This window comes from Scleropages formosus, chromosome 17 (genome assembly GCF_900964775.1).
Source record: "Scleropages formosus chromosome 17, fSclFor1.1, whole genome shotgun sequence".
Classification (NCBI taxonomy): Eukaryota; Metazoa; Chordata; class Actinopteri; order Osteoglossiformes; family Osteoglossidae; genus Scleropages; species Scleropages formosus.
Genome location: NC_041822.1, coordinates 12,250,815 through 12,274,781, shown reverse-complemented (window position 1 = coordinate 12,274,781; position 23,967 = coordinate 12,250,815). Strand labels below are relative to the sequence as shown.

Genomic DNA, 23,967 nt, shown 5'->3' with positions numbered 1-23,967 from the left:
GCTATTGATGATGAACCAAGTATAACATTAAAAGATAAGCTGGAAATAATGTCATTATTTTGGTAATACAATGAGCTACTTTCCTACTCATGACAGTAAAACATGTTTGTTGAATAATATATATAATGTGTTCTCTGACACATTCATGAGACACCTTATAATGATTAAATCTGATGCATGACATGCCAATGGGCACATATTGTATTGGAGTATTAACAGAAAAAGACACATGAATACATTGAAACACAGAGATGCTTGAAAATGCAATTGTATTGTTGCATGAAAATGGTGTACCCGCAGGCAGAAATACAACAAAAACCACATTCCCTTGTTACAAACTTTATTTAACTATGTCAAGTCACATATTGCACTAGTGATTCTCAAGTGACAATATCATATCACATACTCACACTGTACAAATGCATTCTGCACTTCTGGGCACGGAAGCATTTTTTCTTGTACAATTCAAAAATATTTTGTGCGTTATGTTTATGGTTAAGTGGCATTATACATTATTTACACACGTATACATGGGAAAAGGGAGTAAAAAAAAAAAAAAAAGTTTAGGCAGAAACCCATTTTCCTTTCCCTACCTGTATGTCGCTACACATCTGCCAGCTGGACATTATACTTTGCAAACCAGGTCCATCAACATTTTTGTCTGTGTGCTTGAAGCAGAACTGACAATAAAAATGTTACAACATTAAATGAAAACAAAAGATACCCCAGGACAAAGATGACCTTCCCAAAAAGCTGGCAGATATGCTTTCCCACCATTAGCACACCTTCAAGACTGACCATGTGAGTCAAGAGAGTTGTGGATGTCATGGGCCTCTCGGTTTAAGCAGCCATAATATTAATAGACATATAAAGCAATTCCAAACTCTCCGGGTTAAAACAAGTGGCTCCAAGAATGTTTATATAAATCACAGAAGGAAATTCTGGATACGGCACAAATTTGTAGCACAGGAAATGCAGAAACCAGCTTTTCAAAGGCTTTCTTAAAATATATCTGTGAAATTAACTTCTGTAGTGTGGAAACCATTATCTCTTAATGTCAAACATCAGCAAAGCAGATTTCTAAGGGTAAAATGCAAACTTTGTTATTTCAACTACAGTCTCCAGCAACTTTCCTGGTCTCACATGAACTTCATATCTGTATGGTACATCTTGAAGAAACACTTTCCAGAAGTTTAAGGGTGTGGCAATTTCACTGTGTCTTACAGAGTCTATATGAGCTCCTAGCCCTGCTCCCACTGTGAAGTATTGAAACTTTGTCTTAACCCAGTACACTGTCTTTTTTCAAGTTCAACAGATGTTAGGACCACACTCTTGCCTTAATATTTTGTATCAGATGTATATGCTCCAGTCCCTGGTCAGTTTAACATTACCTGTAGCTGTTTGTGCGTTTTTAGTTTACATACAGTGAAATCCAGTCTATACTAACATACTGTTTGTGCTACATTTTTTCAGGACAGACAGACATCTGGTAACAGGCTTGTGGCACAGAAAGTCACAGCAAATAGGTACTTGAGCTAATGATACGAAAAAATTTATATGAAAAGTTCCACATTCTGATATTACCCTTGAACACTGACAAGTGTAATAACTTACCTCTTTTGATGCGATTACCCTTAGCAAAATTTTCTAAATAGACAAATTTTTTCCCCATGTTCTGCCAATTTTATAAACGGATTCCACAGATTATTCCTTGAGGGTATTACATCAGTATTCAAATCCATTTTTTTCCCCCATGGGAAGAAAAGATCTGACTTTGAATAAATGAGAGGTACATACTTAGTCATGTCTGCCATGCACTACCTGCTCTTGGTAGGATGATGTTGCCCAAAATAGAGCCACTAGCAATACAGCTATGGGCATACAACCAGCAGAAGTACAGGTAGTGGCAAAATAAAATGATTTACGAGATACCTATTAGAGAATATACACACATCCGGACCCTTTACGGATGCACCCGGAGTAATTAAATTATTGGGCCTGTTGCATCACTTTTTTGGAAGATCACTTACAACAACTATAGGTAGGGAAGAGCGTAAAGGTAAGTTATGATTCGACAAGTACTGATCAAACATTGAAACTTTCTCCGCAACCACATGTTCCTTTGATGTTGGGGTTGTTGAAGACAAACTCGCTAGACAGCTTGCTCTCCACATAGTCCATTTCAGTCCCCAGAAGTGTGAGCTGGGCCTTCTTCTCAATGAAAACTCTCACACCTGCAGGAAGCAAGACAAGAGAAACCCTATTCATGCCGAGGTACCAGTGGAGATACAACCCGTCCTCAACAAATCTGAACGTACAGGCATAGAAATGACACAATGATGTAACTGTGCACCACTGAAACAGCAGCACAGTGAACTCAAACTTCTTGTTCACTGAGTAGCAGAACCACACAACTTTTATTAAACTGAGGAAAATACACCAAGATAAAGGTAACTACATTTTAATGCTCCATGTGTACGACAAGCCAAGTGAAAATTAAAGCAAGATATGCTCAAGGAGTTCAAACAGAAAACTTATATGAGAAAAGACTCACCGTCCTGTAGGACCTCTTCATCTGACTTTTCCTTCTGCTTGATATAGTCCAGAGTGTATGTGAGCCCATTGCAGCCTCGCGTTCGCACACCTACCCTCAGACCAATCTGCATAATGAGAGTCACAGTTCTGTTCAGCAATCACAGGAACACTTTTCACACTCAGTCTGCTTTAAGTCCTTTAACAGCTAGACTGGGTTTCTGCACTGGTATGAGTGTTTCATCAAAATGCCACTTTATAGTCTTAGACACCTAAAAGAAATCTCCTTAATTGTACCACATACAGATCTAAGTCAGTCACAATTCCGTTTCCGTTACTGGAACTACAAACTGAAATGAACGTATCCATACTGATCAAGTCTGGCATATTAAGACAAAACAATAAGAATAGAGTGTCATGCTTTTTCATACCACTTTCAATGTTTTCAATTAAGTGATGGAATGATGAAGATTACAAAAAGTTCACGCATAAAAGAGTAAGAAATGACTACATCCCCTTGAGTACGATGCTACATTTCATATTCACTTACATTGTTAATGAGCAGCTGAAAGTTTGATAAATTTTTATGGCAAAGGAAAAAGGAAAATGTATAACCTGCCTTTTATAATTAACTGCAATAAGTGTTCATGATATTGTAAGGGTTGAGTCAACATGCTTATAAAATCTACTTACACATTCCGGTTTATTTTGTAGCAGATATTTTATCTTATTTACTGCCGATGGTGTCTAAGGAAACGAGAAAGTGGACACAACCATGAGTTATCATGAGAAATACACAGGCGAGAAATGTTTACATGTAGTCTGCAATGGAACATCAAGAAGAATTTCCTGCAATCATCCTGAAACACAAGACAAGGGAACTGCATGCATCCTCATTAGGATTACCTGTAGCAGTTAGGCCAGGTTGCTGAGAGAACATCTAACCTTGCAAGTACACCGGCTGTAATATATTTAAGGCTCATCATTAGGGGCATTAGCAGCACTGAATCTAATCAGCTTCACAGCTGGCCACATGGCCAGGGAGCCATGTGTCAGTCTCCATGGAAAAACACACCTCTACTAGGAGGACAGGAAATAAATATGACTGCCTGGTGAATGTACATGCTCCTGAGAACCCTGGTTAATTCCAAAGATAGTATGGCCTGCTGGAATAACCAACCCTTCTCCAGTGCAGGCCCTATAATGACATTTCCTTAATGAAACAGTCCCCTTCGGCACCATGCAGTTAAAGTACACAACAGAACTTCTGAATCACTGAAAGCAAATCTGAGAAGCTTCAAAATTATGAAAATTAACTGAGTGCCATGCAGTCTTTATTTTTAGGAAGTACAAATTTAAATGTAAAGTAGTGTAAATGTAAAAGTAGTATACATTATAAGTCACCTTGGCGAATAAGGTATGTGGGCTGATAACACCACATAGATTTCATTAAAAGCTGCTTTGGATAAATGTAAATGTAGCATAACAAAATCAAAATCCTTTTATGCATTGCACTGTGTATTATGTGTATTGTTTCCATGTCTGATACACAAACTTACAAAAATACAAAGTTGCAGGTTTTGGACAGTAGTCAAAACTTTGCCTGGTAAATGTTTATCATGTTCAATTATGGGTTGTGCAGCCAAAATGCAACCAACTAGTTCAGAGAAAATGTTTCTGAAACCTTTTGAATTCTGAATTTCTGCATGAAAGATTCCTAAAATGTGTCTTCATTATGAAGACTTGAAGACCAGATCAATCTTATTTGAAGAACATGTACAATATTTCACACTTCCATATCTTTACTGAGCAAATGGTTTAAACTAACAAGGTCAATAAAGTATCTGAACCTCTAGCATAATGACATCTTGAAAAAAAGCAACTGGAGTCACGTATTCAAGTGTGGGTTTGACCTGCCCTGCTGTATTAAAAAAACAAACAACAAAATTTTGGTTATTCACTCTTCATAACAGAATTTTTGCAGATGAATCAAGAGACTCAGAGGACCTTAGATGGAATTTCGAAGCTCATAAGACTAGAAACGGTTATAAAAGACATGGGCATCTATCAGTCCACAGTGAGATAGTTTACAAATTCGTAGAATTGCTACTCTCCCTAAGAGTGGGCATCCTACAAAGATCAGTACAAGGCCACACCACGTAATAGTCAGACAAGTGACAAAGAAACGTGGGTCAACACCTAAGGATCTAGAGACAGCTTTTGCACTTGCAGTTGTCTGCACTTTGAGGTAAATAAGGTACAGTTTACATTACCTTCTTAAAACTTCTTATTATGCTTCTACTGGGTACTAGTGAATTTCTTAAGATGTGTTGGGTAAAAGAGGGGATCAAGGAACTGCAGGTGAACACCCACACCCTGCTCTAGTTGTGCCATCCACCTCACACAGCTGTCTGACTTGTTTTTGTTTACATCCATTCATTCATAGATGTTTTTCTCCAAAGCGATATTTCATCGACTTTGAGAAACTGGAGAACAACTGTGATTGCGACTGCTTGACGATCTTTCTCCTTATAACTGTATAATATGAAAAATTAACCTCTGGTTCATTTTGGACACAATTGTGTACTTTGTGTGGATTTTGGGTGCTCTGGTTTTCTCCCACATTTCAAGTGAATCTGTGATTGCCAACAGGCATGATCATATCATATGAAGGTACTTTGGAAAAGTGTCACCTAAATACTACCTAATAATCATTGCAAGTACCTTTTAGAGAAAAGCATCTGGTAAGTTTACAAACGTTTATATACTTGTGAAATATGTGAAAAGTGACTATTTACGGTAACTTTCGAATCCCTCCCCCCCCCCATTTCTGACTACTGGCTGCCAATCTAACTAGCTAGCTACCGTATCCAAGTAAGTCTTCTGGCCTGTGCAGCAGTCATTTACTGCAGATTAAAATATGACATTTTGAAGTTTAAAAAAAATTATCTTTTAGGAACATACATAATCAGAATTTTTTTCTGTTCTGGTGTTTTCTCAAAAATGACACAGCGCAGGCGCGGTAGACACGCAGCTGAATGTTTCGCTACTGCTCTGGCGCTGCGGTTTTCAAGTCACACAACCAGCTTTTGTGTAACCCTGTGTTCTTTTTATTAAACAACAAAACAGGGATGATTCCACTCGGACTGCTAGCGCAAAAAAAAAAAAAAATCATGTCACTTGTTGTTCCGACACACACTACGCCTTTGCTGACCAAAAAAAAAAAAAATCACCGACACACCTTCAGCAATCCCGTAAGCGTGCCAATAAGATTTGAGAGGTTAAGGGACACACTCACCAAAGTCAACGCAGCTCTGGTTGGGAGCAGCTTCCGTTTGCTGACTGCTCTCACCGTAGCCCTCACCACAGGGGCGGACATGTTTCCCCCTCTCGCTCTCCAACTGTCCTCACGCGTTAAACTTTGAGATTAAAAACAGACCACTGCGCATGCGTCACAAGCGCAACCCAACTCAAATAAGATTGTAATTGATAGGACAGTTGCTCTGACTGACAAGATAAAGAACCAATAAAAAATGACAATAAAGCGATAATGCCTTGATGGCCCAATGCTACGCAACCTAGCAACTGACGCGTTTATTATTATGTAACGAACAATGCTATAGATAATGATTTCGAGAAACAGGAAACATAAAGCGCTTATACAATAGCTCTAGCCTACTGAACGCGTTTTAAACTTTGCTAAATAATTTGAAAAGAACACACTTTGTTCACGGATAAAGTTTATGGTATAATTTTGATACTTTAACAACCTGAGGACTCACGCCGTGGGACACGAACTTATTCTTCTGCATCCTAAAACTATTGAATACAGTATTTCACACAATTGTGTCATAAATAAAACGCACACACGTATTTTGACTGATCAGCAAGCATCATCTGCAAGTCCAGTTAACGTCATCTCTTAAATCATTCCAGCGAAATATATCGAATCAGCCGACAACAGGTCAGCAAATACATTTCCCCTCATCACTTCCCGCTGAACTGCATAATAACACCACATTTACCCCCATCACTTCCCGCTGAATTATTTAATAACACCGCATTTCCCATCACCCTCCACTTACGTAATAACACACATTTCCCCATCACTGTCCACTGTATTATGTAATAACACCACATTTCCACCATCACTACCTACTGTGTATTATGTACACTCGGGGGCGCCAAGTAGTTTCCTCCCTCCGGCGTTGATACAACTGCTTCTGAGAATTCTGAAAAACCTTGCAAAATGTCATAGGCCTATATATTTCTAAAAAGGAAAAAAGTAAGACAGCTTTTAAAACACAGTTCTTAAAACTGGAAAGGAGACAGTCCTCTCCCACGTCATTTACTGTCTTTTGTAGTTGAATTCAAATGGTGTCATACAAAGACATCGTCTCAGCAACTACAGTAGTGTGGTGGAATTTCTATGGCCATTTTGGACTAGTTCCCGTCGGAACTGGAGCTATATTCTGCCATGACACTAAGAATTCCACTCACATCCGTCCCCATGATACAGAATTCCCGCATCATAAATAACATCTTATAATACTTATCAGCCTTTAGTCATCCATTCTGGGTCACGGAAACGGTGTCGGCGTCAGCTTTTTCATTCAAACGTTCTCACCAAGTGACGACAGACTTCAGTGAGATTGGCTTTGTGACCTCTTGATATTGGCATCTTCAAGCAGCTGTCCATTGTGCACATTTCTGCACCTTTCCAAAGACTGACATCATGGGTACACTACTTACTCTGTTCAAAGCCATTCATGTCTACTATTGCTCTCCATCGTGACCCTAAATGCTCTAATATTTTACATTTGCTACATCGCTACCTATATACAATGGGCTTTATGAACATCAGTCATATTTCGGCAGTCACTCTAAACAGACCTCTATAAACATGTGTCCCGTCCCCCTCCAGCCTTGAACCCTGTGTTGCCGGGTTAGGCTCTGGTTTGCTGCGACCCCGCTCGGGACAAGCGGTTTCAGTCAATGTGTGTGTGCATATTGGAGCAACTCCTTCTGTGAGGATATGTCACATCTTTAAAGCCACCATGTGATTATACAGATGCCATATACCGTACCTGTTGTTGTTGTTAGGTGCCGTTGAGTCGGTGTCGACTTATGGCAACTCTGCGTATAGTTGTCCTGAAAAGCGTTCGGTCTTCCGCCAACCGGCAAAGACTTGAAAGTGTGACATCCACGGCTGTGGTGATTGCGTCAACCTGCCACAGGAACTGCTGATCCGGTTCTACTCAGCTGTCATACAGTCTCTTCCTGCGCACTGCTATAACTGTCTGGTTATCGGTCATAAATAGGCTACAAAGGACAGTCAAGACGGCTGAGAGGATTGTTGGTGCACCCCTGCTTACTCTTCAGGTCTTGTACAAGTCCAGAATGAGGAAGCAGGTGGGCAAAATCGTCACTGATCCCACATATCCTGGGCACAAATTCTTTACATTTCTCCCCTCTGGCAAGAGTTACAGAGCACTGTCCCTCAGAACGGCCAGCTCCAAGAACAGTTTTTTCCCTCAGACCATCACTCTCATGACCAGTTAACACTCCCCTATAGGTCTGCTGTCAGTGCATTAGCCAACTTTGTCATTTTAATTCTTACTTTTATCTATTTATACACATTTGTATACTTTGTATACTCTGTAAATATGTTTATTCTGTAATTGTCAGCTATTTGTAAATACTGGAGGCACCTAGAACCACAACACATCCCTTGTGTGCATCAGCACACTTGGCCAATAAAACTCATTCTGACTGAGTAATATTTTGCCGGCCTGCGGGATCAGGGCAATTGTGCGATAATTCAGTCTTTCGGCTCACCTTTAATATCAGTGTGAGCAAAGTTTCCAAACTGTTGGCCACTGTGCTGTATTCCAGATTTCTTAGTACTAAAACAGCTGCATTTTACTCCTGCCATAATTTGATAGCAATACCATCAATGCCAAGTGCTTTCTTGATAAGGCTTTTAATGCCACTTTTGCTTCTCATCACTTGTGGTTCTTGTTCATAAGGCATAGATGGACATGCCCCTTGCTTTATTTGATCTTTGTGGTAGTGACGAGATGTATTCCTTCCATCTGTTCTTGATTGCCGCATTGTTGAGCATGAGTCCTTGAGCATTTTCCAGCATACCAACATGAGGTTTGAAGTTAACTCGCCCAGTTTTATGAAAGCTGATTGGGTCTTTCCCAATATTTTTGGATTTTATTTCCTTGCACCTGCCCTAGTACTTTCGTCCTTTCTGGCCACGCGGTGAAATCGCTGGTGGAGTTCAAAAACTTGTGCCTTTTCGCTTTAGCCTTCTTACATTTCTGAGCAATATTCAAGGTTTCTTCAGTCATCCCTTTTGGCCTCCTTTTCATTGTCAGGGTAAGGTTTTCACTGCCTTATACCTGAACATGATTAAATATAGCATTTCTGAATCCTGGTCTGGGGAGGATATCAGCATGGATCCAAAAAAAGTTCCCTGAAACCAGAGGGTCTCTACATACAAAATGTTCTTAAATGACAATCATTCAGCTTCATCTTTGAAGAACTGTGGAATGGATTAAAATGGGTCATCTTTTTCAAGAAATGAGACCTAGTTTAAGAAATGTTTATTTTTGTTGCAGCTTTCACAGACAGTAGTAAAGATAGCAGCAAATTTGTGGGAAATGAGGTTCAAATTCCCATTATATCAAAAGCTCAGCAGTAACGAAATCTAGCAAAACATTTTTCCCCCCTCTAGAGAAAAGGCTTAAGTCCTCGATTTCTTCCTTTTTTTTTTTTTTAAAAAAATTCCAAATACATTTCATACCCTGCCTTATGAATTTAAAGATGCACTATCATGTCCTTGCTATAGGTATGAAGGTTTTACACAGTGCACATGACAAAAACAATTAAAAATAAAATAAAACAAATTAAATCAACAGCATGCATCATGGATTTAGTTTTAAAATGTGAATGAATAAAACTCCTTTTGGATGGAGTCTAGGTAAAAACATAAAACATCCTTTGGCTTAGGTAGTTATGTACTCTCCTTGCCATGTAATGTACACACAGTTGATCAAACATTTGACATGATTTGGCTTTAAAGTAAAACTATGCCTCATCACTCCAAAGGGCTCCTCTTCTGAGAGGCCCTTCCCTGAGTCATGTGTCTGTTTGCCAAGCTGCCTGGAAGAAACGGCAGATTGCACAAAATTGTTATGGGTCCTTAGATACAAAGCCTTCATAACATAGCAAAACTTGCAAAGAAACCCAAACTCTTACCTGCTTGAGGACTCAAAATAATTTTCTGCTGCTTCTGCTTCCGCTTCTCTTCCTGCTGGGGCAAGCTCTGCAGAAAATATACTGCACATGTAAAAATTTCAGCACTTCTACAGATCATCTGTCAAGTCCTGTTTGTCAAGGGAGCCTTTACCTGTCTTTCTCCAAAGCCCTTCAAATGACTCGAAGCCAAAGGGGAGGCAGGGAAAGATGAGCCTTCAGGTCTGGGGCTTCCTGCAGTGGCACAGTGACTGATGATTCAGCAGTCTATGATACAGGTATTGTAGGAGGGACACTCATCATGGTCTCTTTCTTCAGACACGTGACTGTCCGAAAATGACTGCAGATTTCTTACCTGCGGGACCTTTGTAGGCAGGGCACTCCTTTTTGATGTGACTAGAGGAGCCACAGATGAAGCAACGCTTCTCCTCCTGCCTTTTCCACCTGTCACCCTGCCGAGGGGCTTGGTCTCTGGGACTTTCCTGGGGCTCCACCCACACCCGGTCCTGGTCTCCACGGTGCCACCTACCCCCTGCGCCATCTTCAGGCCCTGGATGATCATGTTTATGTCGCATTCTGAGATGGACAAATGTATGTTTTAATAATGCTCTTATGTCCACACAGTTGCTCCCACATTAGTAAAACCTTAATACATTACTCCTACAAAATGTAGTACACATTTAATATTTCACATCTATAATTACAGAATTACTGCACAATGGATGAAACCCACATGCAGGCAAAAACTTATTTCTACTACAAAGTAATCTCAAGCTGAATTTATCTCCAGCACTAACAACCACAATAGTGACAAGAACTGATTTAAACTTACTTTCTGCGCAGCGGACAGTCTTTCATGAAGTGGCCTACTTTTCCACAGATCCTACAGCAGCGATCATTTGGTGCCAGTTCACCCTCTGTAAGCACCTCTGGGTCAAAGAAGTATTCCTGGGGTGGGGGGGGGGACAGATTGTGTACTGTTAAATTTGTATTTCTACTTTAAAAAAAAGTATAGGAGCATTCACTTAAAACTAAAAATTCATTGTTACTACCAAGCAGCACTTAACATTCCTTGAATAAAGCCAAGTAAGCCCATCTCTCTAATCGACACAGTGTGACACATTCATGGTGGAATTGAGTGTAATACTGCATTCCTATAGATTATACTTTATTTCATTAGGAGTGACTACCTCATGATGTTAATTGGGAAACATACTATATTAAGAATGGAGAAGAGGAAGAACCAAAAAAAAAAAACTCCCTATGCAAGTTCTACAATACCACCCTTTGCAGAGTGTTTAAACAAATTCTTATGACAACTTAACTGTGTAAAAGCAGAGTATATGTCCTTTAGAAATAACCAAAAATCTACCATTTTTGAGGAGTATTCCACAGGGAAGACTTTAACTGGGGTCCCAAAAACCCTTCTTCCATTGATGAAGGCTTTCATGATGAAATTGGTCACTATGGCAAAGTGAAATAATCAAAATGTAAACGTGAGCCCTGAAAGTGAGAACATGAGTAAATAAAAGTAGAGATAAAAGGTCAGCAGAATAATTAAGGGAAGGTACCTACTTCTTCTAGACAAACCAGCACCCAAGTTATGGTTCAGGTCAAAAGGATCTGTGTATAAGGGGGAGAAATAAATCAAGTGTTTTTAAACTTTTCACATATCTGTGGAAAAGCATTCATGTATACATACCATGAAAAGGGCACCTTAAAAATTACCCTGTGCTGGACACGTTTAGCCCATGCACACAGAACTGGACTTCACACCTCATCCAACACCCTTACTGCTGTCACAAAATACATAAAGCTCTACAGATGTCACACACTGTACTTCGATATAAGGACTGTAAGATGCAGTCCAAGCTGTACAACACTAAGCACGACTGTCTCAGCTAGCTCAATCAATGCTCTCACCCTCAATGACAATGTACTTGGAAGTCCACTGCTTCTTAAAGGTGGTGAGCAGCTGCTTCCTGCGCACGCAAATGACATGTTCCTTGAAGTCAAACTCCTCCGTGTAGAACTGAAGAAGGCCAAGCCATAGCTCTCCCACACTCTCTGTATTCTTGCCATATTGTGGCCAGCGCTGCAGCTGTGAGCACAATTTGATATGTACAAAGACAAACAGAACATTCATGCAGAGATGAGATTGACTGAGAAACTAAGCAAAGTGTTTTCCCCAGACTACAGTTCAGTCATTTACTGATATTGACTTGGCACAAAACTGGTACCAGTGTGCTATGTGGAGAAAGGCAGCCTATAGCTGGCTGCCACTTCAAAAGCATTTAAAAAAAAAAAAAAAAAAAAAAAAAAAAACTCCTCAGATTCCTGCAATGTACCAATTGAGAGGTGCCACCACTTCTAAGTTTGACACATGAGCTTTACAATCACAAGCCCTAGTTAATGAACATTTCATTTCACAAAAGCTCATTCAGTAAATGTGTCATTCAACCAATTACCCTATATTTACAATACTACCTGTTTGTTAGTCTCACACACACACACACACACACACACACACACAACCTACAGAACAAAGTGTAGAATTGTGCAGTTTGATGACATATTAGCTTTGCATTCATATAAACTTGTCCTTTATAATAGAACTTGTGTATACACGCACACACAAATAAATATGCACGCTAGCCATTTAAGAGAACACACCGATCAAAATGAGGAGTACAGTAGTGTTAGAGAGTTTGGCTAATTTTATATTTGAAATAGAACTGTAAAATTCTATGAAAAGGTATTTCATATTGCCAAGGTTGTAGACAAAATAGTGAAAATATGAAGTTCAAATATGGATTTACTCACCAACTCATCCAGCTTGTCAAAGAAGTAAACATTCCAACCATCCACCAGGATTTCAGGTTTCTTGGGGCCATCATAAATCTACAGAGGATTTATGCATACAGATAGTAACCACAATATAACACAAGGGTAACCAAAACTGCAGTAGGTGTCCAAGTGAGGCAATAAGTGAACAAGTTGTACTCCGACAATTGGAGTGAAGTGGCCACAGCTTTAAAAAAAGTTACTTCATATAAATCATCATGTACAGTAGCAAGTTAATTTCTCAGGAACTTAAGTCATTGAAGACTATCCATGACCAATATTAGTGTAATGTAATACAGGGCTACTAAGTACCTCCTGAAGCACAGGTATGACTGGGGGGTTCCTCTGCTGCAAGAAGAACAGCACCATCAATGTGTAGGCATAGGAGGAGAGGCTTCCCCGCGACGCATCGCCGATATCACATACCTTTAAAACACGTGCACACAAACATCAGTATCCCCACAAACAGTAAGAGCACCAAAGTGTTGCAGAAACAAACATTTGGTTTCTGCACAGTCAAACTTCTGAATGCTTCCATATAGCCAACGCAAACTGGTCTGATATTTTAACCTTCATTATTCAAAGAGGAAGTTGTATACAGGTTTAAAAAATCTATGGTTAAAAAAACAAGTTTACCACAATATTGCTATAAATCACTGACAAAGACGACTGAAAGCTACTACAGCTCCATGGAGTATGACTATCATAGCTGACATGGCAGCAATGCACTGAAGGGTACTTACTTTGGAAAACACCTTCATAACATAACACAGGTATTTCACTCTGGGGTCAATTGTGGCATAAGATGCCAGGAGTCTGGTGTTGTGTAGAGCCTGTAAACGTTACAAAAATTCTCTGTAAACTGTTATACAATGCTGTCTTTATGCCAAATGTCACTGGCCATTGTTGGTGTTGATGTTGAGACAGGGAAATAAATTACATTCACTGTGGACTTACAAGTCTTTCAAAGCTGCATTTGTTGGTCACAAAAACTGATGCAAATCCTAAATGTGCAGAGAATAACCAGTGTTATGTAGATATTTAAAACTTGCTCACTAGAGCTCTTGGCTTACCAGCGTATTGTACAGACTTATGTCTCCCTCCAGACCAGACCTCACATGGAAGAACTTCACAATAGGGACTTTTGCAGTTGTAATTGGTAGAATATTGCGCAAACCTAGAGGTAAACATGGAGTTTAGCAAAAGTTCAAGAACAACCCTGCATAACCCCAGGTCTGAAAAAAAGGTTGCTTAAAAGGTTGCTTAGCAGCAGACAATTTGCATGAAACAACCTGCAGTGTTACTGTTATGCTATTTCTTTAGTGTTCACAGCTATGCAGAAACACTGAGTAAGCGTTCACTCCAGAAATATAAATATTTGATTACAAATTGCCAGATTAACTCAAATTCAACATGTGGTTTAGAACTAAGAATTAAAATGACATACCCGAGTGCTTCCTCAAAAGTCTAGCAAGTTGGTCTATGATTGAAAGGCAGTCAAGACCCTGAGGGACATCAATGAAGGTAAACATTAATGCCACTGAACCTATTACATGATGGGGAAACAATATTTCTTCATTGAGCTGATCATTTTCTTAAGCGAGTTATGTTGCATTTATATAGGAATATATTTACAATTGTTTACCCATTTATAAATCTGGATATTTATTATACAAACAACTTAGGGTAAGTACCTTCCTCAAGGGTACTACAAGAGGGAGCAGGGATTTCAGTCTGGATCCTTCAAGTGGAAGGCCACAGCTCTAATAAAAATCCTACACACTGGCCCAATGACATTAGATAAATGGGTAAATGGAAAAGTGAATTTCAGAATTGTGAACTGTCAGGAGCAAGGTGTAGTGTATTCTGCACCCCAACAACCACAGGAGGCCCATAGCCCAGATTACCTCTGAGGTCTCCTGTCCTTCCAGGACCATGCAAATATCCAGATCACTCTGTTTAAATCCAAACCCATTTTTTGATGATCCAAACAGCCTTAACTTTGCTCCTGTAAATTGAAAGAGGAAGGGTGGGTTTTCAAAGACGGAATAATTAAAGAGTCAACATACAGTGGTGAAAGGTAATTGGTCCAAATACCTTTCTGCAGTAGTTGAACTACCATGGACCAGGAAGACATGGAAAAAAAATGTATTATGCATCTTCGGTCATGTTTTACAGTACTTCCATATAATGCCATTGTGGACAGGAAACATGGATTAACCATTCTCGTTTTCAAAATGGACAACTAAAAAGTAGTTACTAAACTTTTTGGATTTCAGCAAGAAAATAAGCTAAGACACAGGGAGACCAACAATCAACCCAATGGTTTCTGTGTGACATGTAATTTATGTAGAACCACCAACCTTACCTTCAAACTGATGCCTAATAAACTTCTCCAAGTCCTGCAGAATATGCTCACGAACTTTCTCTTCAAGATCATCTGGTGCAAAATCTCCTTCAAAAGATCAGCTATTCAATCAGTGTCAGATATTCAGACTTTCAGGTGTCATGTTTAATTGCTTTATAGCTGCTATAGGATGTCCAAATATTTTTAGTAAAGCATTTTAGAATGGCACAAAATTAAATCCAGAAGAGCATGCAACCCTAAAGAATTGTAATCTGCTCTTTGTTCCAAACTAAGGAGTCTTCACAATGCCTACTTTAACATGGCAGGTTAATTCTTAATTGGTCATCATGGACTAGATAATGAACTAGCTAGCAACCAACATAAAACCTGTCATCACTAAACCTCCACTGGTTAAACAGGAAGAACTGAGTTTTGTTCAAACTCTTCAAGTTTTGATAAGCTGTCGATGTCCCCTTTAATCTTTACTCTAACTGCATAAAGTAAGACTGCACAAAACAAAATGACTTTAGTGAATCCCCCCCCCCCCTTACAAAAGCATGTCGTGTTACCTCCATAAACCACTTGCACTCCTGTGCATTCTGACCAGTGGTCAAACTGCACTGACAACTTAGGATGTATAAACATTAAATGTATCAGATGGAGAGTCAGCTTCTAAAAATCAAATACGTTTTTAAATAAGCAGTTCCAACCAGCTCACTAAACTTCCCATACTTTATGTCTAGGAACATTCACTTACTATAGCACTGTATGCAAACTTCATTAAGGATTCTGAGGAATTTTGGTGTCATAGGAGGAAGAGTGTCTAGCTCAACCCTCTTGAAATCTTCAGGACAATCACGCTTCAGATGTCCATCATGCTTGCAGAGACTGCAAACAATGGTGTGCGACTGAAGGGGAAGGAGGCAAGTTACTTTGGGTAACTAACACTGCTATGTGAAAGCTTCATCATGACCTCTAAGAATACTTTCACAACCAATAACTCTGCAGATAAGGCAGTGATTTTAATCACATTTTCATGTTTTGCAAGTTCAGTCTAACATTGATAAACATTTCTAACTTTGCAAATTTCACATTTTTATTAGCTATAACCAGTTCAGAATGAAGCTCATTTTACTTCACTCAGATTGCAAGAATACATTTGCTTCTATCAAGTAAAAATTGTTTACTGCTCAAATTTTAACTCATTTAAGAAAATTCATCTTGATTAACCACTTGTCTTAACATTAAAGAAGCAAAAATTAAGGATGTGAAACATAGCTCTTTGGACTCTATCAACATACCTTTAAGACCTTTTATTCAGATTAAATAGTGTCTAATACACGTTAGATTGTTCAACTACTTCAAAAGAGGTATGACTTAGCTTTTGAGCTTTAAGTGAAAATTAAAGAGAGATACTCTACCCAAGAGTCCCAAACAGCTGAACCTGAGCTGATAGCAAAGTGAGAGATACACAAGCTGCCATGTAAGCACAATTTGTAGTGACCTGAGGTCAAAGAAAATTAAAAGCTTCTTTACCCATTAAGAGACAAGGAGAAATAAAACTAAAATTCTTTCACCACTTTTAAAACATCTGTACTCTGACACATTAGGAGCATTAAGTCATTGCTAAGTTGCAGCTTATGTACAAAGAAACATCTTTCTGACTTGTAATTTAAGTTGATGTAAAATCCTTCCCACCCCCCATTTTTAACTTTCAGTGCCCAGACAGGGCTTTGAAGAATGCAATAAACTCAAGTACATTTAACCCATTTGCTCCTTTCCCAGTCTCCTATTTACACATATTTTAAATCAGAGTAGAACACAATCAGTACTACACCTATACCAATTAATTAGGCATTGTCACACCTGAAGGAAAGCAAAGTAACTATTATGGTTTAGATCACAGTGAAGAAACATACCTTTCCACGAGTGAAGACCTGCTTGCTGAACTCATAGGTAGGAGCCTCCAAAGGCATTCCATGTTCAACAGATTCAGTCTGACCAACAGTAGCAAGAACACCTTCCGCTGAAATTACTTCTCTGACTGGCCTCATTTCTTGTGGCTCTTCCTCTTCAGACAGAAGGTCATCCCCTGAGACAGCATCTACCAGGTATTGCTCTTCCTCTGTGGTAAAGCTGTCAAGATGTTGCCTGGGGTACTCTTCTTCATCATCATCAGACTGATTCTCATGGAAGGTCAGTCTCTTATGGTTGCCCAAGGGCTCATCTGTGCTTCCAGAGTCCTCATCTTCCCTATCTAGTCTCTCAGGGTCATGAGTGTTGCCCCTCAGAAGGGGTGACTCACAGCCAGAGAGACTCTCAGTCTCTATATCCTGCTCCTGAGGAAAGTGGAGCAGGTGAGTGGGGTCCACATCCTCGCTGTCCGACTCTGCCTCACCTCTGTCACAGTCACTCTCATTCAGGTCCTCACTCATCACCCCTTCCCCCACATGGTCTAAATCCTCCAGGAACCCAGCTCCACCTCCTTTACCCACTCCACTGGACTGTGTGGTGACACTCACACCGTCTGTCTGCCCATTGACTACAGAAGATTCCAAACTAAGGCTGTTCAGCTGTGACTGGATTAGAGAACCATCACTTGCACATAACTCCACTTTGGAAAAAATGGCTTCTTGTGGTCTCTGAGTGACTTTATCTTGTCCATCCAGGAAGACAAGGGCTGAACTTGGCCCATTTGACTTCTCACAGGTGTGCTGTGTGTTCTGCTGTTCCAGGGGCAGGGCAAAGTACTTGTAAGTAGTCTTCAGGCAGTGGAGGATGTACTCGTACATCACCTGACTGTTGACTGTCCGCGCAACATTCCTCTTCACTGCGTAAGGATCTAATAAGACAACATTCAATTCATGTATACAGGCATAAGGTGCAAAGGCACAAGGAAAAAGAAAATTGAAAATGTTAGCCTATTGCAAAAACAGTTTAAAATCAAGCAAAACTATCTGTGATATCAACATACCCTCTACGGCAATCCTCTTCTTAGGCCAGTCCTTTGACTCACGGGAGAAAAAACCGCTGATGCGGACACTGATGACACGGTCTGTCATATCACACTCCAGCGAATAGAAACGCAGCATTTCAATCCAAAGCTGGCCCAGCGTCACAGTGCACTGATGATCTTTAAAGACCAATGGGGACTTCACATAGAAACAGAGTCAGAAAATAACTATATACACAAGTCAGCAAAAATAAGGTATTCATTTTTACTGCTTTGGGTGCAGATTCTGTAATCACATACACTCCAGAATGTGTTCAAATATCTATGAACATTCTCACCTTTCCCTTCTTATGGAACTTCTGAGAAGAGGGTGAGGCTTCATCTTGGACAGGACTGTATTCCCACAGTACGTGTCCATTCTCCACACCAGTCAGACGAAAATCATTGACTTTGTTTATGGAGAACTCCTTAATCTGATTTCATAGGGAGGGGGGAGAAGGGGAAAAAAAAAAAAAAGATGTATACAAGAAAGTAAGATGAACTTCACATATATACAAATAAGCAAAAAGTGGCTCACCCAGGAACCCAGGTATGCAGGCAGAACAGGCTCCTTGCGTTGCTGCAGAAAGTAGATGACCATAAGGGCCAAGGCATATGGAGGAAGCCCACCTTCCTCAGGATGGTCAATGTGGCAAAGCTAGAACAGAAGAATAAAGCTGTCACTCATAAGGTTTGAAAACAGGCATGTTAAAAGCAGACAAACTAGACAAGAAGCTCACCTGGGCCCAATGCCTGAACCCTACAACCAGAGGGAGAAGAAGAGGCTCCTGATAGGCCAGTGCTGACAGGTATACTGTAGTCAGGTAAGCATTTTCATTGCCTGCGCTCACCTTACACATCAGACCACTGTATACACACAAATTTAAATGTTGAACTGTAAATTGGTAACTTAAGTATAATAGACAGTACACATCTTCAATATTCTCCCCCAATTTAACATCCCACAAGTAATTACTGTTCAAAAGAGAACTTTTCTACATCAAAATTTAAAAATGTGCCATTCCCCAATTTCCACAAGAGTTTGCCAGATATATCTGCAAGATTTTAAATTTATTGGTTATGTGAAACTAACCAAGGAACACAAATGAACCTTTTGGCTTAGGGTCACAGTGCAAAGTGTTGTACAACAGATGACCTCCAATTGAAACATTTCTGTAGACTAGTTCATGACTTGCATCCTTGCAGAAATCAGTTGAAGTGCTATGTCCACTGATTAAATGAAACTAAAGAATGAAATGGAGAACTTTTTTTTTTTTATAAAAATATTGAGACTGACACTGCAACACCAATATCAATTAGAATTTTCATTAGAGAATCCTTAAGTGTAATGCCCAAGCCACCCAAAGCTCAATTCTACCAGACACTGCAACTGCAAATATGCTGTTGAATTACCCCACATCAGTAATTAGAAACCTACCTCTCTTTGTCTTTACAAGCCACCACAGGAACCCTTGCATGAAAGTCCGCTTCCAGGTCCACAAAGAGGGCTGCAACAATGCAGGCATATTAAAACTTCAAACTCATGCATGTGATAGATAGAATGGGGGCAGGGTGAAATCTTCAACTCACAGCTCTTTGAAAGGCTCTCCTGGACCACCAACAGCACATCTGGCTGGTGCATCTGTGGAGAATCCATTTCACAACATTAAAAACATCATTGAATACAGCACACAAAAATACAAAAGCAACAAATCTTGCATTCCAGCAAACTCTTGCATCTTTTGCTTTAGTCAGATCACAGTACAGTATCACAGTAAATATTTAGAGTGAAAATTTATAACCACTCATTCTTTCAATACAGTACTTGTTCAGAAAGTACAAACAGGCTGGTATAACTATCTATTCAGTCCCACTTTGCCTCAGTCCCTTCCACATCAAAACTTGAGATTAAGTATTAATACAAAACAGTCAACAATCAGAAAACCTCAGTTTCTGCTAATATCTACAAATTGATAATTTTAGAACTTAGTGGCAAAAAAAAAATTGTGTTGAAACTAACTAGAGTAGCATCTGATAGTCAGTGGATTCAATTTTTTAATACAGTCATGCTAAAGTGATGCACATTTTTGCACTAAACATTTGTTTTACCCAATATTTCTTACTGTAAAAGAACCCATTTCTATACCTGAAGGTGCTGCTTTGAACCCTTCTTTTAACCTGTATACTTAGGTAATCCATCCAAATCAATGTTTCACAAGTAAAGCAAATCAAAAATACTTGTTAAAATAATTTTCAATTTCATTAAAATCTGAAAAACTTTCAAACTAATAAAGCAAATGGTACTTGGTTTCCTGCAATGCCTATAATTTTAACTACTTCAGCATTGCGTTTCAGCAAGGAAATGGATGCTGATCTACTCACATGAGATGGGAACTGGATGTCTATGTTAACATCTGACTCTTTGAAACCCAATCTAGAGCAAGATGATCCATACAACCTCAGTGAGCATTCTAAAAACAAAAAGAGGGTTTTAAAGTTACTGCAGTCATACACAGCCACTGAGCGCAACAGGAGCGGACAAGTTTACCCACCAGGCAGGACGGATCTGACAACTCTTTCCATGGACAGAACAATATGACGCCTCTGCTCAACATCTTTGTCAGTCAAAGCATACTTCAGCACCTCTCTCTGGACGGCACTGCCCACCTCCTGGGACTGCTGCTCCCCTGGCGGCAGGATCTCACAGAGCATTACCTCCTCACGTCGGTCCTAAAACCACCACACACAGGTGTAGAGCCATAATTGCTGTATACCCACTTTTTGCCAGACATACCTCAAACCTGCAAGAGCCTGCTGCATAGACTAGCTAAAACTCAAGGATGTTGAACAAGTCATGTTAAATCCAAAATATTGTGAGTAGGTGAGGTTGACACTACAAGGAAACCAGGAAAGTGAAATTAACTTCAAATTCCTAATGGCCATATCTCATAACTCTAAATACCTCCAAAGACAAACTATAGACTCAACCATAAAACAGAGATAAGAGGGTGTTCACCGAGTTGCCAGTAACCGTACGCTAATTCGTAACTTTACAGAAAGCGTAACACTAAGTCTTTTTAGAGAAAATAATCTGCTAAATGAACAAATGCAAAACCTTTAAATAATTACCCTTGCTCTCTTCTTATGCCACTTCTCCTTCATGTGTTTTTGAGCTTCGGGCACAGAGTCCAGCAACACATCACACAGGGTACAATTGTAACACGCTCTAGGGCTGCTTCGAAGACGCTGCAAAACAATACACAAACAGCAGCAACAAAGTCAATTGATATTACCGCCATGGCATGCTGAGCAAAGCAAAAACAAGACTGTTAATGGCACTACACAGCAATAAGTAAACTCACATTTTTCAGCTGGAATATTCCCTCCTTGCCCAATTTCTCCTCAGCTCGTCGAAAAGCCTGGAGCTTAATTTCCGAAAGATCTCCCTCATCGACCAAGGGAGCACCCCCTTCCTCATCTCTCTGACTATGATCTCTCTTCCTCTCTCTCACTCTTCGTCTGTGCCCTGCAAAAGACAACACTTACAGCACTCGGCAGTATTTACAATATGTTTAACACATAAAAGAACACGTGACAGTTTTAACCCTCACCAGGCAGATGTTGCAAATTAGCATGAGCTGGTAGATTTTTCCTGCTGCTAGTAGGAATTTGGCCCTGAGAGGGTTAAGGAAGCACTTTTTTTCAGTTTCACTTTATTCAAGCTACTGCAAAATCTTAATAGCACAAGGATCAAATCTGCCATGTTTTAAACTGTTCAATCAGTCTGGTGCTACCAACTAATTCAATTACGGTGGTCTCTTGCTGAACGGTACCTGAGTTGTGAGTTACGGAATCAAGCGTCTCCTGGGTGGCTGTATCCTTCCTCCACTTCCTAATACTACTGGTCTCCAGAGGCTTGACCAGATCTTCACCCTCCTCCTGATAGGAATCCTTTCTCCAGCGAGCCACATGACCTGATGGACGCTCTCTCCAGCTTTTCTCTTGGGAGCTGTATGACTCAGGGGCTGGAAATTTCCTAAAACCCTCCCTGTGATCCCGAGTCTTCTGGCCAGCATGGCGAAACTCACCAGGGCTGCGGCTCAAAGGACTATGCCCACCACCTCTGGGACTGATGCCATAGGCCCGTGGGGTACCTTTCTTTTCACGGAAGCCCTTGTCGGGCTTCGAGCCGTAACCTCTGCCGTATTCAAGAGCATTGGCGCGTGCGTGGCTCCTCCAGTTCTCCGGATCCTCGGCCACCTTGACTCGCTCCTTGGCCTGCTTGAAGCAGCGGGCCTTCCCTGCCTCTTCCATCAGATCTTAAAACTAAACCTGGGGTGGAAACGCCCAACAGTTAACCAAAAATTGGTCCAAACAATTATCCGTTGTCATCAGCCCATCTATTAGGAATAAGCGCTAGGCCAAAGCAGGGCTGTGGTGATCCAGAGAGTATCCCATGAGCATACATAGTGTGTAAATCAGGAAACACCATTATGAGACATCAGCCCACCCCAGGGCAATGTCACATACTTATAGACTTGGCAGATTGGGGTTAAAAAATGTTTGTGAGGGAAAGAAAAAAAAAAAAAAAATACAAAAATCTAGAACAAAAATAATAATTTCAACACAAAGTAATTTTAAAAACCACCGGCAACCCAAACTCAATAAGTTCAGAAGACAAAAGATTGCAGTGAGTCTCAAACTCACTGAAATTCAAAGCAATATTATTTCATGAAACATAAGACAATTTCAATTTGTTTTGTCTGCGTTAAAGTGCATTTCGGACCGTTTCAGTTCAACGTCCTTAAATGTTTAAAATCTGTCAGATTCGGGACAAAACACAGGCGGCAAACCAAGCGCTCCTTTCGAGTACCAAGCCAAGGGGCAAAACTTCTGTTTGTCACGTTAATCTACGAAGCCAAAGGCAACGATTCGCCCTCTCCGGCTTCCGCCTTGCCTGGACTCCGCTCACGGAGAGGCCTGGGCGCCTCCGCTCGCAGCGGGACACAGAGGGCTCCGGCCCAGGCGCCGCCACCGGAGGAAAGGACGGCGCGGCGGGGCCGCCGACGGGCGCTACGGAGCACCGCTAACACTAGGCCTCCTCTGGAGCGCCGCTTCCCCGCGTCCAACACGGAGGGAACACGGCTCTATAAGAACCCCTACCGCGATACGCTGGGCTACGGGTGATCTACATATAAGATAAAGCGGGATAAGTGCAAAAAAATATCACACCATTCATTAGCTGTGTGATTTGCGAAAGAAAACACTACCGCCTTAGGCTTAGCTTGCCACACGGTAGTCTGTCAAAATATTGTTGAAGAAAACGAATAAATTGGCTGCTTAACTGAGAGGCTGCTTGTTAACAAGTTGCTTTTGTGAAAACTTAAGATATAGCCACGTTACACAACTGACAGATCGGAAATACCGCGTAACAGCAAGAACTGACAGTTGAGTGGAGTACCTGTAGTCCCCGAAACGGCTGCATACTACGTCTCTCCTGACTGCAGCGACCGGTGCAGCTGTGACGCTGCCAGTCGCGGGGGGGGGGAAGGAAATCAATAACAAAACTCGTCTTTATGGCTCCTCGCAGAAATAAAGACTGCGCGCTGCGCGGGGGCGGAGCTCGACCCCGAGTACGAAACGCTGATTCGCCCTGTTAGTAATGACATCATCACGTTGTATTTTAAATTTTTACGTCAGGGAGTCCCAGTTGCGCAGATAACTGCTTGTGACGATGTTTTAAATGCAGAAATAAGAGATGAGAAATGATCGTTGAACGTTATCGATAGCATTAACTTTTATTAAATTAGGTCACATCAAACCAGTCCTAAAGCACCGATATACACTTTCGTCTGCATTTACACTGACTTCAGCAAAATTACAGCAAACAACTTGCAGGCTAAGGGGAACCTAAGAAACTTTTTTTGTTCAGCCGGTTTCTCTCAGAAACTCACAATTTTTATTGCCAGTGTCTAACTTACTGGAA

General features: G+C 40.5%; 2 protein-coding genes across 3 annotated transcripts; both read right to left on the bottom strand.

Moving 5' to 3' along the window:
- Positions 1–326: 326 nt before the first annotated feature.
- On the bottom strand, positions 327–5,951 carry isca1 (iron-sulfur cluster assembly 1). The gene is made up of 4 exons (XM_018758915.1): positions 5,831–5,951; positions 3,226–3,279; positions 2,555–2,660; positions 327–2,234 (listed from the first exon to the last, which is right to left on the bottom strand). The coding sequence occupies exons 1-4, from the start codon at positions 5,909–5,911 to the stop codon at positions 2,086–2,088; spliced, it is 390 nt and encodes a 129-aa protein (XP_018614431.1). The 5' UTR covers positions 5,912–5,951; the 3' UTR covers positions 327–2,085.
- Positions 5,952–9,119: 3,168 nt separating this feature from the next.
- tut7 (terminal uridylyl transferase 7) lies at positions 9,120–23,541 on the bottom strand. Of its 2 annotated transcripts, XM_018759457.2 has the most exons (29): positions 23,443–23,539; positions 21,815–22,313; positions 21,344–21,507; positions 21,111–21,227; positions 20,534–20,711; positions 20,364–20,452; positions 19,572–19,623; positions 19,420–19,489; positions 18,722–18,848; positions 18,520–18,639; positions 18,281–18,415; positions 17,964–18,141; positions 16,909–17,831; positions 15,747–15,897; positions 15,011–15,097; positions 14,550–14,650; positions 14,090–14,147; positions 13,716–13,819; positions 13,386–13,475; positions 12,955–13,068; positions 12,622–12,699; positions 11,722–11,899; positions 11,374–11,421; positions 11,171–11,262; positions 10,631–10,746; positions 10,154–10,374; positions 9,953–10,032; positions 9,802–9,868; positions 9,120–9,705 (listed from the first exon to the last, which is right to left on the bottom strand). In XM_018759457.2, exons 2-29 carry the CDS (start codon positions 22,293–22,295, stop codon positions 9,641–9,643), a joined length of 4,284 nt encoding a protein of 1,427 aa, XP_018614973.2. In that variant the 5' UTR covers positions 22,296–22,313; positions 23,443–23,539; the 3' UTR covers positions 9,120–9,640. The 2 variants fall into 2 exon arrangements, with proteins under 2 accessions (XP_018614973.2, XP_018614974.2); XM_018759458.2 differs by lacking the exons at positions 9,120–9,705; positions 9,802–9,868 and having other exon boundaries at positions 9,985–10,065; positions 23,443–23,541.
- Positions 23,542–23,967: the final 426 nt, after the last annotated feature.

What these genes read in the sequence shown, in the direction of transcription:
- isca1 (XM_018758915.1), bottom strand. Translation starts at nt 5,911, where the DNA reads ATGTCCGCCCCTGTGGTGAGGGCTACGGTGAGAGCAGTCAGCAAACGG. An exon ending in CCAGAGCTGCGTTGACTTTG is followed by an intron (nt 3,280 to 5,830) that starts GTGAGTGTGTCC and finishes TCGTTTCCTTAG; the next exon opens with ACACCATCGGCAGTAAATAA. An exon ending in TGAAGAGGTCCTACAGGACG is followed by an intron (nt 2,235 to 2,554) that starts GTGAGTCTTTTC and finishes TGCTTCCTGCAG; the next exon opens with GTGTGAGAGTTTTCATTGAG.
- tut7 (XM_018759457.2), bottom strand. Translation starts at nt 22,295, where the DNA reads ATGGAAGAGGCAGGGAAGGCCCGCTGCTTCAAGCAGGCCAAGGAGCGA. An exon ending in CTGCATACCTGGGTTCCTGG is followed by an intron (nt 18,416 to 18,519) that starts GTGAGCCACTTT and finishes CTATGAAATCAG; the next exon opens with ATTAAGGAGTTCTCCATAAA. An exon ending in AGGGCTTTGGAGAAAGACAG is followed by an intron (nt 9,869 to 9,952) that starts GTAAAGGCTCCC and finishes TATTTTCTGCAG; the next exon opens with AGCTTGCCCCAGCAGGAAGA.